Source organism: Pelophylax lessonae (assembly GCF_965119305.1).
Source record: "Pelophylax lessonae genome assembly, chromosome: 1".
Classification (NCBI taxonomy): Eukaryota; Metazoa; Chordata; class Amphibia; order Anura; family Ranidae; genus Pelophylax; species Pelophylax lessonae.
Genome location: NC_138768.1, coordinates 321,184,110 through 321,199,574, shown reverse-complemented (window position 1 = coordinate 321,199,574; position 15,465 = coordinate 321,184,110). Strand labels below are relative to the sequence as shown.

General features: G+C 44.6%; 1 protein-coding gene across 1 annotated transcript in view; it reads right to left on the bottom strand.

The window, feature by feature from the left end:
- The window catches only part of TTC5 (tetratricopeptide repeat domain 5), a 52,539-nt gene that overhangs the window by 26,592 nt on the left and 10,482 nt on the right, over window positions 1-15,465 (bottom strand). Inside the window, exons 2-4 of the mRNA XM_082259869.1 lie at window positions 12,628-12,760; window positions 12,141-12,352; window positions 11,748-11,898 (exon numbers count right to left, since the gene is read on the bottom strand). Of these exons, the coding sequence (XP_082115995.1) occupies window positions 11,748-11,898; window positions 12,141-12,352; window positions 12,628-12,760 (496 nt within the window). The remainder of the gene's footprint in view (window positions 1-11,747; window positions 11,899-12,140; window positions 12,353-12,627; window positions 12,761-15,465) is intronic.

The window sequence follows — 15,465 nt, the reverse complement described above, 5'->3', positions numbered from 1 at the left end:
ATCTATCGTACGAAGGAGTGCAAGTTGAGTTCCTTCCACCCAACACCACGTCTTTAATTCAGCCTATGGACCAGGGTGTGATACGAGCATTCAAGGCGCTGTACACTCGCAACTCCTTGAATCATCTTGTTGAATCCATGAACAATGATGATAATTTCAATTTGAAGAACTACTGGCGTAATTACACCATTGCAACTTGTCTGGAGAACATACAAAAGGCCCTCAAAAGAAGCTTTGGCCAGAAATTATTCATGAATATGAAAGGTTCTCTCCTGACGAAGTTCATCATTCAGCTGTGGACAAATCAATTAGGCTGGCGAAGTTGCTAGGAGGTGAAGGTTTTCAGGATATGACCCAGGACAATGTCAATGACCTAATTGAAACCCATTCAGCTCCACTAACCAATGAGGATCTGACAGAACTCACCAAGTCAGCGAGTGAGGAGGAAATGGAGGAACATGAGGGGGAGGAAGAAGATGAAGGCTTGTCAATTGAGCACCTTGGCAGGGTCATGCGTACGGCCAATGACCTGAAACAGATGTTAGCTGATTGGGATCCTGACATGGTTCGTTCACTGCAGTTCAAAAACAGCATTGATGGAGCCATTCAGGTGTACAAGAACCTCCTCGCCCAAAAGAAGAAACACGCCCAGCAACTGCCTATAACTATGTTCTTCACAAAACAGAAGAAGGCCACATCCACCCCAAGTACCTCCACAGGCACCTCTGATGTAGAAGTGGAGGTCATGGAGCAGCAAGATGACCCACCTACACCAAAAGAAGCGCCTGCTGAACCTGCGCCTTCAAAAGGACAGTAGCTGCTCTTATTTGCTGCTTATCGTCATCTTCTTCTCTGCTGAGTACAGTACTGTACAAATACTGTATAGTAGTCTTTTATTTACTACTGTACATTATACAGTACTGTAAGCACAATAGTTTTGTGTTTTTACAATGCTCTTGCTCTCTCTCTATACAGTACTGTACAGTACTCTTTTTTACTACTGTACAGTACACAGTACAGTACTGTTAGCACAATACAGTAGTTGTGTTTTTACAATGCTCTTGCTCTATACTGTACAGTACAGTATTTTTTTACTACTGTACAGTATACAGTACTGTACTGTTAGCACAATAGTTTTGTGTTTTTACAATGCTCTTGCTCTCTCTCTATACTGTACAGTACAGTTGTACTGTACTTTTTTTTTACTACTGTACAGTATACAGTACTGTTAGCACAATAGTTTTGTGTTTTTACAATGCTCTTGCTCTCTCCCTATCGTTTATGTGTTTTTATTGCTTAAAAGTTTGTTTAAAGGCCTTTAAATGCTATTAAAAAGTTAACAAAACATGCCTAGGGTGTATTTAAATAGGGTCTATTTCGCGGATTTTCACTTTTCGCGGGTGGGTCCGGAACGTAACCCCCGCGATGGAGGGGGGATTACTGTTAACTGTGGGACCTTATATAGACAGGTGTGTGCCTTTCCAAATCATGTCCAATCAACTGAGTTTAGTTTACACCAGGGGAACTCCAAGTTGTAGAAACATCTCAAAGATAATCAATGGAATCAGGATGCACCTGAACTCAATTTTGAGTGTTATGGCAAAGGTTTTGGGAACTTATGTAGATGTGATCATTTTCCTATTTTAAATAAATATGCAAACATTTCAAACAAACTTCTTTCACTTTGTCATTATGGGGTATTGTTTGTAGAATGTTGAGAAAAATAAATGACTGTAATCCATTTTGGAATAAGGCTGTAACAAAGTGTGGAAAAAGTGAAGCGCTGTGAATACTTTCCAGAGAGTGTAATATATATATATATATATATATATATATATATATATATATATATATATATATATATATATATATATATATATATATATATATATATATACACACACACATATACATACATACATACATACATACACACACACACACACACTATACATACATACACACACACAGTATCTCACTAAAGTGAGTACACCCCTCATATTTTTGTAAATATTTTATTATATCTTTTCATGTGACAACACTGAAGAAATGACACTTTGCTACAATGTAAAGTAGTGAGTGTACAGCTTGTATAACGGCGCAAATTTGCTGTCCCCTCAAAATAACTCAACACATGGCCATTAATGTCTAAACCACTGGCAACAAAAGCGAGTACACCCCTAAGTGAAAATGTCCAAAGTGTCAATATTTTGTATGGCCACCATTATTTTCCAGCACTGCCTTAACCCTCTAGGGCATGGCGTTCACCAGAGCTTTACAGGTTGCCACTGGAGTCCTCTTCCACTTCATGACGACATGACGGAGCTGGTGGATGTTAGAGACCTTGCGCTCCTCCACTTTCCTTCTGAGGATGCCCCACAGATGCTCAATAGGGTTTAGGTGTGGAGACATGCTTGGCCAGTCCATCACCTTTACCCTCAGCTTCTTTAACAAGGCAGTGGTCATCTCGGAGGTGTGCTTGGGGTCATTATGTTGGAATACTGTCCTGCGGCCAAGTCTCCGAAGGGAGGTGGGGGATCATGCTCTGCTTCAGTATGTCACAGTATATGTTGGCATTCATGGTTCCCTCAATGAACTGTAGCTCCCCAGTGCCGGCAGCACTCATGCAGCCCCAGACCATGACACTCCCACCACCATGCTTGACTGTAGGCAAGAAACACTTCTTTGTACTCCTCACCTGGTTGCCGCCACACACGCTTGACACCATCTGGACCACAATAGGTTTATCTTGGTCTCATCAGACCACAGGACATGGTTCCAGTAATCCATGTCCTTAGTCTGCTTGTCTTCAGTAAACTGATTGCATGCTTTCTTGTGCATCATCTTAAGAAGCTTCCTTCTGGAACGACAGCCATGCAGACTAATTTGATGCAGTGTGCGGCGTATGGTCTGAGCATGGACAGGCTGACCCCCGCCCCCTTCAACCTCTGCAGCAATGCTGGCAGCACTGATATGTTTATTTCCCAAAGATAACCTCTGGATAGTACGCGGAGCACGTGCACTCAACTTCTCTGGTCGACCATGGCAAGGCCTGTTCTGAGTGGAACCTGTTCTGTTAAACCGCTGTTTGGTCTGTGTGTTGAGTTAAGCCCCGTACACACGTAGCGATTGTCGGCCGTAAATATTTGGCCGCCGAACGATCGGCCGATTGTCGGCTTGTTAGTATGATGCTTCCAACAACCGACAGCGACTTTTCGGCCAAACAGAAACGGGTGTGCAGGCTATAAAATTTTTGTTGGCCGTCACCAGAACGGCCGATTGTTCGCCAGTCAGTACAGAATTCGGCCGACAAACAGCAGATTAGCAAGACTGGGCATGCTCAGAAAAGAAAAAAAACACACGGAAAGTTAACCATCACATGACATCACTTCTGCAGTCGGCTGTTGTTGGCCGACAAAATTCGTGTGCAGTCTTTTGCACTTTTCAACCGACAGGACAGCACCGGACAAAAGACGGCCGACATTCGGTAAGTGTGTACGGGGCTTTATTTTGAGGGGACAGCAATACTGGCTGTACACTCACTACTTTACATGGTAGCAAAGTGTCATTTCTTCAGTGTTGTCACATGAAAAGATATGATAAAATATTTACAAAAATGAGAGGGGTGTACTCACTTTTGTGAGACACTGTGTAATTATATATATATATATATCTCCATCCAATTAGGGCCAAAAGATTATTAACCACTTCCCCTCTGAAGCAGAGTTCATTTTTCAAATGTAAAAAAAAAAAAAAAAAAAAAAAAAAAAGGATGGGGTAGTGTTAGGCCTCAAAACTATGTGCACCCGCATAATGTTGAATTACCGTACTTATTAAAGTGGAACTAAACCCTTTTATTCTTTAAAGCCAAGGAAGCTGTCATCACAATCTCCATCTGATCTGCAGTTGCCATGGTGCTGAATATGTGATCAGCTATGACACCAGCCATTTGATGGCTTGACTGTGAGCACAAGTATTTGTGGCAGTTGTCATTCACAACATGCTTTGAATAGAACTGTTTTGGGAAACTGTTAAAGAGGAACTAAAGTTCTGCTGTAAAAACAGAGCAGGCATGCTTTTATTGCAGAAGAGGCATGCACTGTCTCTTCTCCAATAAAATGCCCATACCTTCCTGCTTGCTGTCTCCTCTGGCGCTATAAACTGAGCTGCACATGTGCTGGCAATTGGGAGCATATTTAAGGGGGAAGTTATATGAGAGAGCGGGCTCTGTCTCTCCTGGATGGGACCTACATGTTATAGGTTGTATATTCTCAAGGTGAGCAATACTGGCTGGAGATCTTTCCAAATGCATACCTCTAATGGGCATTGGGGATTGTGTATTTCAGGTGCATCTCATAAAATTAGAATTTCATCACAAAGTTATTTCAGTAATTCAATTCAAAAAGTGAATCTCACATAGATGCATTAGATGCAAGTCCAAAGTCAGCGCAGCCCTGCACCAGGAAATTCTAGAGCACTTCATGCTTCCCTCTGCTGACCAGCTTTATGGAGATGCTGATTTCAATTTCCATCAGGACTTGGCACCTGCCCACACTGCCAAAAGTACCAATACCAGGTTTATCCATAGAGAATCTGTGGGGTATTATCAAGAGGAAGATGAGACACCAGACCCAACAATGCAGATGAGCTAAAAGCTACTATAAAAATAAATCTGGGCTTCCGGATACACCTTAGCAGTACAAAAGGAGCCCTGACCAAGTATTGAGTGCATACTATACATAAACATACTTTTCAGTAAGTCAACACTTCTCTATTAAATTTTTTTTTTGGTCTTATGTAATGTTCTAGTTTTCTGAGATCCTGAATTTTGGGTTTTCACTAGCTAGAAGGCATAATCAAAGTTAAAAGAAAGAAATGCTCTAAATATATCACGCTGTGTGTAATGCAACTATATAAAATATATGAGTTTCACTTTTTGAATTGAATTACTGACATAAATCAACTTTTGATATTCTAATTTTATGAGATGCACCTGTATACATGATCCAACTCCTCTGGGTAGGGGGCGTGTATGCACACCGCCGCCTGCTCACTCCTGCTGTGTTTACACAGCCGATTAGTGGGTAACGTGGACTCGATGTCCACTGGCCGATCAGCAGGCAGTGAGATAGAACAGCGATCTGCCTACGTACACAAGGCATATTTATTGCCTTGTGACAGGAGGGAAGGGATAGAATTTGTGTCCCTGCAAAGCAGGGAATACATCCCATCTCTTTCCCTAGTAAAAGCACCTCCCACAGTAAACAGACACTAGTTAAGCACACAGTTAACCCTTTGATCACCCTAGATGTTAACCCCTTCCCAGCCAGTGTCATTAGTACAGTGACCGTGCATATATTTTAGCAATGAACACTGTATTAGTGTCTCTGGTCCCCAAAAAGTGTCAAAATGTCCACCACAATATCATAGTCCTGCTAAAAATCGCTTATCGCCGCAATTACTAGTAAAAAAAAAAATATCATAGTTTGTAGACAACTTTTGCACAAACCAATCAATATACGCTTATTGGGATTTTTTCTTTACCAAAAATATGTAGCAGAATAAATATTTGCCTGAATTGATGAGGAAATTCGATTTTTTCAATTTTTTTATTGGATATGTTTTATAGCAGAAAGTAAAAAATAATGGGATTTTTGACTTACCGTAAATCCATTTCTCTGATGTTCATTGACGGGCACAGCTCCCGATCTTCATAACCGTTGGGTTATACTGCCCCCTGCACGAGTAGGACACTAGGCAGAAAAATAAACTGGCTACGCCTATGGGCAGTCCCAGGGGGTATACTCCCTCTCTCTGCTATAGGTTTAGTTACAAGCAGTGCCAGAAAAACTACAATTCCACAGAGGGGTGGGTGCTGGGTCCATCAAGGAGCATCAGAGAAATGGATTTTACGGTAAGTCAAAAATCCCATTTTCTCTTTCGTTCATTGACGGACACAGCTCCTGATCTTCATAACAATTGGGACGTCCCAAAGCAGCAGTGTTAAACATAAGGGGTGGAACATAAAAATTCACAAGGCTAAACAGTAGCCAACCAGGCAACTGGAGCTCAACCAAAACAACTAGAGCCCACCTGAAAAAAACAACACACCCTCAAAGAGGATCAGGTCCTCTAAACAGCAGCCTGCAAAACCTTGGGGCCAAAAGAAGCACCTGCAGATGCCAACACATCCACTTTATAAAACTTTGTGAAAGTGTGCACCGACAACCAGGTGGCCGTCTTGCAAACCTGCGTCACTGACGCCTGATGACGAAAGGCCCAGGAGGCACTAAGAGCCCGAGAAAAGTGCGCCTTGACAGGGAAGGAGAACCTGATGGAAAAGGCTTCAATAACAGTGTCTGATCCATCTGGAAATGGTCGCAGAGGAAGTGGACAACCCTTTCCGAGGCTATCCATGAGCACAAATAGTGAGTCTGACTTCCTAAAAAAGACTCTGCAGCTGCCAACTACACCTAATTGCCTGGACCACATCCAAGGCAAGCAAGGCAATTTCCTTCGGATGTTTAGGCCTGGGACACAGGGAAGGCAACACAATGTCTTCATTCAAATGAAAATCAGAGACAATGTAAGCAAGGGAATCTCCCAAAGATTCTCAAATTGAGACTTCTGTAAGACTGAAAGCACCAAAAATTGAGGTCCCAAGGTGGCAACGGAGACCGCACTGGAGGAACTAAATGTCAGACACCCTGAAGAAAAGGTACGCACCAGGGAGTGTGTGGCCAAGGGTCATTGGAAGAAGACCGCCAAAGCCGACACCTGGCCCTTGATGGTACTCAAGGCCAATTTTTGTTCAACCCACCCTGTTGAAGGAAGGTCAAGATCCAAGCCACCGAGAAGGAGCATGGATGAACTCCAAGAGATTCACACCACACAATGTACGTCTTCCACATAAGATGGTAGCTCTTCCTAGAAGTAGATTTCCTAGCTTTTAACAGTGTAGGAAACACTCAGATAAACCTCTATCCTTCAGCACCTGGCATTCAACAGCCAGGCCATCAAAGCTAGCGACTGTAAATCAGGATGGTGGATTGGTCCTTGAGACAGCAGGTCCTCCCTGAAAGGAAGCCTCCAAGGAACATAGGCAACCAACCGTACCACATCGGCGTACCAAGCCTGGCGAGGCCAGTCCAGGGCCACTAAGATGACCGGAATCCTTTCTGCCTTGATCCTGGGTAGAAGTCTTGGCAGAAGCTTGAGGAGGGAAGGCATAAATTAGACGATACTGACGCCACGGGGCCACCAGCGCGTTTGTGGTGTCTGCCAGAGGATTCCGTGACTGAGCCACAAACCTCTACACCCTTCTGTTGAGCCAAGACGCCAACAGATCCACTTTGGGGATGCCCCACCGGTGAGACAATGGATGAAACACCTCTGGATGAAGGGACCACTCCCCTTGGTCCAATGCCTGCCGAGCTTTCCACCCCAAGAATGTGTACGGTGGAGAGGGCTGGAACGAACCACCTTAGAATGACGGCTACCTCCAGAGTCGCCAGGACATTTCTTGTGCCCCCCTGGTGATTAACATAAGCCACTGCCGTGGGACTGTTCGACTGAATGCGCACTGAACAATCCCTGAAGAAGATCCATCCAATGGTCCAGACACAGTCTGATCACTCCAAGTTCCAATATATTGATCGGTAGTCTGGACTCTTCCAGTGTCCAGGATCCCCTGAGCAGGATGTTTGCCGAGGATGCCTCCCCAGCCGGACAGGCTGGCACCTGTGGTGATCACTGTCCAATACAAGGGGAGGAAGGATTTTCCCCAGACGAAGCACCGAAGAATAAAGCCACTAAATCAGGGACTGCTTCGTTCCCTGGCTCAGCCAGATCTGATTGTCCAGAGACTGCGGAGTCTTGTCCCACTTGCCCAGAATTTCCCTTTGCAGGGACCTCGTATGAAATTTCGCAAACTGAACCGCCTCAAAAGGTAGACTATCAGGCCCAGCACCCGCATGCAAGTCCGGAGGGATGACCATCTGCTTGACAGCAGGAGACCAATTGTAGCCAGCCTGCAATTTCTGGAGTTTGTTCAGAGGAAGGAGCACTCTGGCTAAGGCCGTGTCCAGAGTCAGACCCAGATAGTCCAGCTTTGTGGACAGAACCAGAGCAGACTTCTGAAAATTCAGAATCCAGCCGAACTCCCGCAGAGTTTGTATGGGGATTTCCAGGTTGTCCACCAGAGCAGTAGGAGACTCCGCTCACAGAAGGATGTCGTCCAAGTAGCCCAGCACCTTGATCCCCCCGCTCACGTAACAAAGCTAGCACCGGGGCTAACACTTTTGTGAAGACCCAAAGAGCAGAGGCGAGACTAAGGAGTAACTCCCCAAACGGATAATGCTCCTCCCCCACGGCAAAGTGGAGGAAGCGCTGGTGACCGGCACATATTGGGAACGTGAAGGGAAGCATCCTTGATGTCGATAGAGAAAAGAAAATCTCCCTGGCGCAGGGATGCCACCACCATGCGAATGGACTCCATTCTGAACTTCTGCACCCACACAAATCAGTTCAGCACCTTGAGGTCCAGGATTGGACACACCTTGCCTTCCTTCATGGGAACTGTAAACCGGTTTGAGTAAAAGCCCTGAAAACGTTCCGAAGTTGGAACCGAGAAAATCATCCCTTTGAAGCAACAGGTCTTGTACCTCCCCCAAAACAAACCTTGTAAGCGGTCTGGGGACAGGCACAAATTGGAAGGGAAAAACCTTGCCGGGGACAAGAGCAAAACTCGATCTTGTAGCCGGACCGAATGGCTTAGTGGACCCACTTGTCTTGTACCAGGGAAGTCCATGGGTCCAGGAACAAGCGAAGACGTCCCCCCCCCATCCCCGATACGGGTGAGGGTGCACCTTCATGCTGATGGAGCCTTGTCTGCGGTTCTGGAGAAGCCCACTCTTGGCTTGCCAGACCAGGTTCATTTGGATGCTCTAGAGGCGGCCCTGAAAGGCTATGGAGCCCTTACCAGTCGACCTCGAGGGACGAAAAAAAAAAAAAAAAAACGTATGAGCCGAGGAGGGGAGCCCACATCTACGACAAGTTTCCTTGCCCTTAAAAGCCAGCGGAAGAAAGGTACTCTTTCCCCCTGTGAAACCCTTAATGATGTCATCCAGGGTAGCTCCAAACAGGTGATCTCCTTGAAAAGAAAGATCAGTCAAGGCCTTTTTAGAAGTCTGGTCTGCAGACCAGCAATTGAGCCGAAAGACGCGCCGAAGGACCACTGCCGAAACAGAGAGCAGAGCCACTAGGGGAGCCGCATCCAAAGAGGCATCACAGATAAACTGCCGCCCCTGGACCAGCTGGTCCGCAAGCTCAGCAAAGGCAGGGGGAGCCTTTCTCCCTTCAGGTCACATCGTAAAAGCTTAGCCCACTCTGTCAGTCAGCGACACCAGGGCAATGTTGAATACTGTCCTTAGTGCCAAACCAGCCAGAGTGTACATATTGCGGGCCACAGCCTCAGCCTTCCTTTCAGCTGGATCCTTAAAGGCCTGGACTCTTCAACCAGAATCATGGCTGCCTTGTTCAATCTGGAAACCCAAGAAACCACCACCGGTGGAACAGTCCACTTCTTAATAAAAAGACAAGAACTCACTGCTCAAGGTGGTGTAATTGCCTGATGACTCACACCGGTGCATGCCCCGGCTCACCTCCGCGAGGTAATGATTAAGCACACAGTCAGTGTGTGAAACGCATCTACCTTGTCACGTTTGTCATATTTGGATGTCCAGTCAATTAATCTGGATTTTGACTGCCAATTCCTTTTCCTTTATCACTTCTTAATAAGGGACTCCTCATAGGAGTAACGCCTAGAAAATCGCTTAGGGACCCCAAGGGGATGATTTGGTCATCCCCACTCTTTAGCGACAATTCTGTCAAAATAAGGGGGGGGGGCGCGCGTAGTTGCAGACCCAGCAGGGTGACCCACGTCTGCCGAATCAGGTTCAGGATCTAAGGAGGCGGGGGGGGGGGGGCACTTTTTTCTAGCCAGTCGCTTGAAAGCCACCTCCACCCGGGACACAAAGGACTCCAGGATCGCCGTCAGTGCATCGATGGATAGTTGGGACCCGGAGTGTCCCGTAGCCTCAGAGAGGGGGGGATCAGGTGGGGAGATGTGCTCTAAAGACTTCATGAGTCACGAAAGGGGACCCCACATAAAGTGTAAAACACTGCAAAGGAAAAACCCCCACCGCGCTGGTAGCAGCACCCGATTGCCAGGCACAAGCACCAAGCGATCCTCAGCAGAGAGGGAGAGAGCCCCACCAGACTCACCACCCAGCAGAAACAGACACCTGCAAAAAACAGGATAATCTGCACTCCATGCGCGACAATCCTTAAGTAAAAAGATCCAGGAGCCAGCTCCAGGGGATGAGGAGGGGCTCCCACCGCTGAAATCACCACCCACAGGGCTCCACTGTCATGTCTGCCACTATGTTCAATGGCAAACCACCGCAAAATGGCCACCGGACTACACAAACATGGCCGTCATGAATAGAAACACAGGCTACAGCAAAATGGTGGCCCTGTGCAGCACCACGAGGCCTCCAGGCCAGGGACCCAGGAGGGATCCCTGGGCCTCAAGGACAGACCCAGGCAGGAGCCCCCACCAGGTACAACCCGCCCCCCCCCCCTGCACAGCCAATTGTTCGATCGCTGATCCAAACCCCCCCATTGCCAGCATAGCGCCATGCCCCCTTCCTTAGGAGGTGGACCAGACCACCCACACAGCCCCAGCATATGTGTAGAGGGGGGGTAGGATGAGGGACAGATGAAAGGGAGTGCCTGATGGGACCATCCCAAGAAGGGGCCCACATCCACCCCAAAAAATTCTCCAGGGGGAGGGGGGGCAGCTACTCACCATACCAGGAAACAGATGGGCACCGCTCCCAACAAAACCTTTCGCCATCTAAATAGGGGGGCTGTTGGCTAGGAGGAACGCCGCGACTTGGGCTGGAACCCGGTTGTACGCGATCTCAGGAGTCGTTTAACTCGCAGGCCAGCCCCTGTCCAGTGGGTCTAGGTGGCAGCCAACCTAGTGTGGAGTTGAGGTCTGTGCACGCTCGCTGGCCAGACTGAGGTGACCACTGGATCTAGATTATCCAGCCCGTCGCCCAGCCTGGCAGTTGATTGTAGATCTCACAGGAAAAAAAAAAAAATTCTATCTAAAAAGAAAAAAATTGCCAGGACCAGAGATCCCAGCAAGGAACTAGGTCCTTACTCGTGACTAGGCAGAAAAAAACTGAGTACCTCAGATTCTTTTTATGCCTGGTGTCCTACTCCTGTAGGGGGCAGTATAACAAAATGGTTATGAAGATCAGGAGCAGAGTCCGTCAATGAACGAAAGAGAATTTTCTTTTTTTTTTTTTTTCAAAATAAATTGTTTTTTTTTTTTTTTGTTTATAGCACACAAAAAATAAATAAAAACCCAGTGGTGATCAAATACCAAATACCACCAAAAGAAAGCTCTTTTTGTGGGAAAAAGGGACATATATTTTATTTGGGTATTGCGTCGCATTACCACGCAATTGTGAGTTAAAGTAACGCAGTGCTGTATCGCAAAACATGGCTTGTCATGAAGGGGGGTAAATCTTTCAGAGGTCAAGTGGTTAAAGACACAGCATTGACTTTATAACAATCTTCCCTTTTTGGCACCACATAAGAGAACCCTGTATACAGAAAAAGGTACTGCTGGAGGTGTTAAGGTCCTAACTGACTGTCATATTCTTTCCACTTACACCAGGAGGTCCCATCTCTTGTATCCATTTGCACAGCTTGCTTAGCTTGTTTCACACTGTCCATGATGTTTCTGGAATTCTCATCAGCATCTTGCGATCGTTGTTGTCTCATCACCATTGACAGGTTACGCAAGGAGACCTTGTTCTTACACTGTCAAGTAGAAATTAAATAAACAATTACACGCACTAGTTTTAGGTTATTTTCCTAAGCGGTTTTCGATTTTTTAAAACTAAAAATGACACATTATTTCATTTGCACGTGCAAAAGAACGATTAAAACAAATGTCCAAAAGTCTGCTTTGGTTTACAAAAGAGTTTAACTTTGCACTTAAAATACATTTAAAAAATAAAATAAAAAAATAAGAAAGACAGGCATGGTAAATGGATTCTTACATGGTTGAGAGCCCCCAAAAAACAAGTCTTAGCAGATGATACATCCATTTTTTTCCAGTACACCTCTCCTAGCTGATTCCAAGCTTCAACCAACCCAGGATCCAGCTTAACAGCTTTAGACAGGAGCTCCTCAGCTTCTGGACAATAGTTGGGTGTAACATTCAGAGCTTTTCCCTTCAGCATCAAGAAGAAGGCCTTGTTTTTCCAAACATCTGCATTATAGGAACAGACACAAAGAAAAAATAGTTATCAACAATGTGCGCTATTTGATGTGCACTGGATGAAATCTCAATGATCTAGGTTTCTAATGCCAACCTGATAAATAACGACTGCATTACACGTTCCTGGTCGCTTATTAACCAACTATCTTTTTTGCTGCATATTTGAACAATGTCTATGTGCCCTTCTAGAGTTTTGTGCAATACATGCTCTTTTTTTTGTATTGTAAAAGCACAATAAACACCCGATTATAAAAAATAAAGATTACCATCAATCTCCTCCATCAGAAAAATGGTTTGATCCATTTCCTGCTTGACATCATACTGTTTACGAATAGCATCTTCCACACTGTGGCTGTCAAAATAGTGGTCTCGAAAATGATAAAGCTTGTCTACAAGTTCCTGAAATAGGAAATACGTGTTATACTCAGTGGCAGCATTAAGAATGACAATAATGTAGAATTACATTGTATGCAGTGAGTAGGATAGCTAACGTTAATAGAATATTGTGTGGCACACAAGATTTTAAAATAAGCTCAAAGTGAACACTCAACTTTTACCTGAGAAAAAGAAAACCTCATTCCAAGGACAAATTCTTTGTATTAAAGTGTATGTAAAGGTCAAACCTTTTTTATTTTTGGATGGAGTAGGGAATGGAGGTGTGCAAAAAAGGACTTTAACTGCTCTGTAATTTCCCTGGTCAGCAGCTCAAAACATAAAAGCCACAGTCGGTCATCCAATTGGAATTTTTAAAAAGGAAAAGGAAGTCAGCAATGGTGTTTTCATGTTTCAGTTATGAATGGTTTACTTTAAGTGGCATTTTCTTAAAGAGGAGCTTCAGGCTACAAATATTGTAGTTGCTGACTTTTATTTTAAGGGTACTTACCAGTGCAAGGATCAAGAGTTGTTCTCACCGGAGAGGATTCTTCAATCGGCTTCAGGTCCAGGGGGAGGCCTTCTCTTTCTCCTAGGATGTGGCACATGTGCTTGTGCAATGTACATTCCTAATCTGTACTATACTGTAGGCACCAGGTGCTTTATACAATATATCAGAGTGTCTATTGTGCCCAGCCAAGCATAATCAAAAATTGCTTGCAAGCATGTGATCATCTAGCAGTAGTTAGCCAAATTCAACTGGACTTGTTAAAGTTTTGGAGGTTTCACAGCTTATCCAAGCCACTTCTTCCATTTCACTGAGTGTCAGGAAAACACCCCAGCATTTACAGTGCCTTGCGAAAGTATTCGGCCCCCCTTGAACTTTGCGACCTTTTGCCACATTTCAGGCTTCAAAGATATAAAACTGTAATTTGTTGTGAAGAATCAACAAGTGGGACACAATCATGAAGTAGAACGAAATTTATTGGATATTTCAAATTTTTTTAACAAAGAAAAACCTGAAAAATTGGGCGTGCAAAATTATTCAGCCCCCTTAAGTTAATACTTTGTAGCGCCACCTTTTGCTGCGATTACAGCTGTATGTCACTTGGGGTATGTCTTTATCAGTTTTGCACATCGAGAGACTGAAATTTTTGCCCATTCCTCCTTGCAAAACAGCTCAAGCTCAGTGAGGTTGGATGGAGAGCGTTTGTGAACAGCAGTTTTCAGTTCTTTCCACAGATTCTCGAATGGATTCAGGTCTGGACTTTGACTTGGCCATTCTAACATCTGGATAGGTTTGTTTGTGAACCATTCCATTGTAGATTTTGCTTTATGTTTTGGATCATAGTCATGTTGGAAGACAAATCTCCGTCCCAGTCTCAGGTCTTTTGCAGACTCCATCAGGTTTTCTTCCAGAATGGTCCTGTATTTGGCTCCATCCATCTTCCCATCAATTTTAACCATCTTAACTGTCCCTGCTGAAGAAAAGCAGGCCCAAACCATGATGCTGCCACCACCATGTTTGACAGTGGGGATGGTGTGTTCAGGGTGATGAGCTGTGTTGCTTTTACGCCAAACATAACGTTTTGCATTGTTGCCAAAAAGTTCAATTTTGGTTTCATCTGACCAGAGCACCTTCTTCCACATGTTTGTTGTGTCTCCCAATTGGCTTGTGGCAAACTTTAAATGACACTTTTAATGGATATCTTTAAGAAATGGCTTTCTTCTTGCCACTCTTCCATAAAGGCCAGATTTGTGCAGCATACGACTGATTGTTGTCCTATGGACAGACTCTCCCACCTCAGCTGTAGATCTCTGCAGTTCATTCAGAGTGATCATGGGCCTCTTGGCTGCATCTCTGATCAGTCTTCTCCTTGTATGAGCTGAATGTTTAGAGGGACGGCCAGGTCTTCGTAGATTTGCAGTGGTCTGATACTCCTTCCATTTCAATATTATCGCTTGCACAGTGCTCCTTGGGATGTTTAAAGCTTGGGAAATCTTTTTGTATCCAAATCTGGCTTTAAACTTCTCCACAACAGTATCTCGGACCTGCCTGGTGTGTTCCTTGTTCTTCATGATGCTCTGACCTCTGAGACTATCACAGTACAGGTGCATTTATACGGAGACTTGATTACACACAGGTGGATTCTATTTATCATTAGTCATTTAGGTCAACCTTGGATCATTCAGAGATCCTCACTGAACTTCTGGAGAGAGTTTGCTGCACTGAATGTAAAAGGGGCTGAATAATTTTGCACGCCCAATTTTTCAGTTTTTTTTATTTGTTACCAAAGTTTGAAATATCCAATAAATTTCGTTCCACTTGTTGATTCTTCACAAAAAAATAACAGTTTTATATCTTTACATTTGAAGCCTGAAATGTGGCAAAAGGTCACAAAGTTCAAGGAGGGCCGAATACTTTCGCAAGGCACTGTATATACACAAAAGGTAGCAAAGACCTTTCACCATGGAAAGGCAGATTTTATTACCCCAGAATAAGATGGGAAGTGTGAAAATTCTTGAACCCCCCCCTAGCTACATAATCCCATCCTTGGTGTCAGGAAGGCTTCATGGGTGTTAATCCTTCCATTTACATGGTTAAAGGCACCCATTGTTGTCAAAATTCCAAGGTAGAGATGGTTAAATGGCATTCTATGTGGAAGACAACTGGTGTCACAGGTCCTTACCCCCATTCAATTATGGTTTCTCCAGTTTGACATAATTGACCT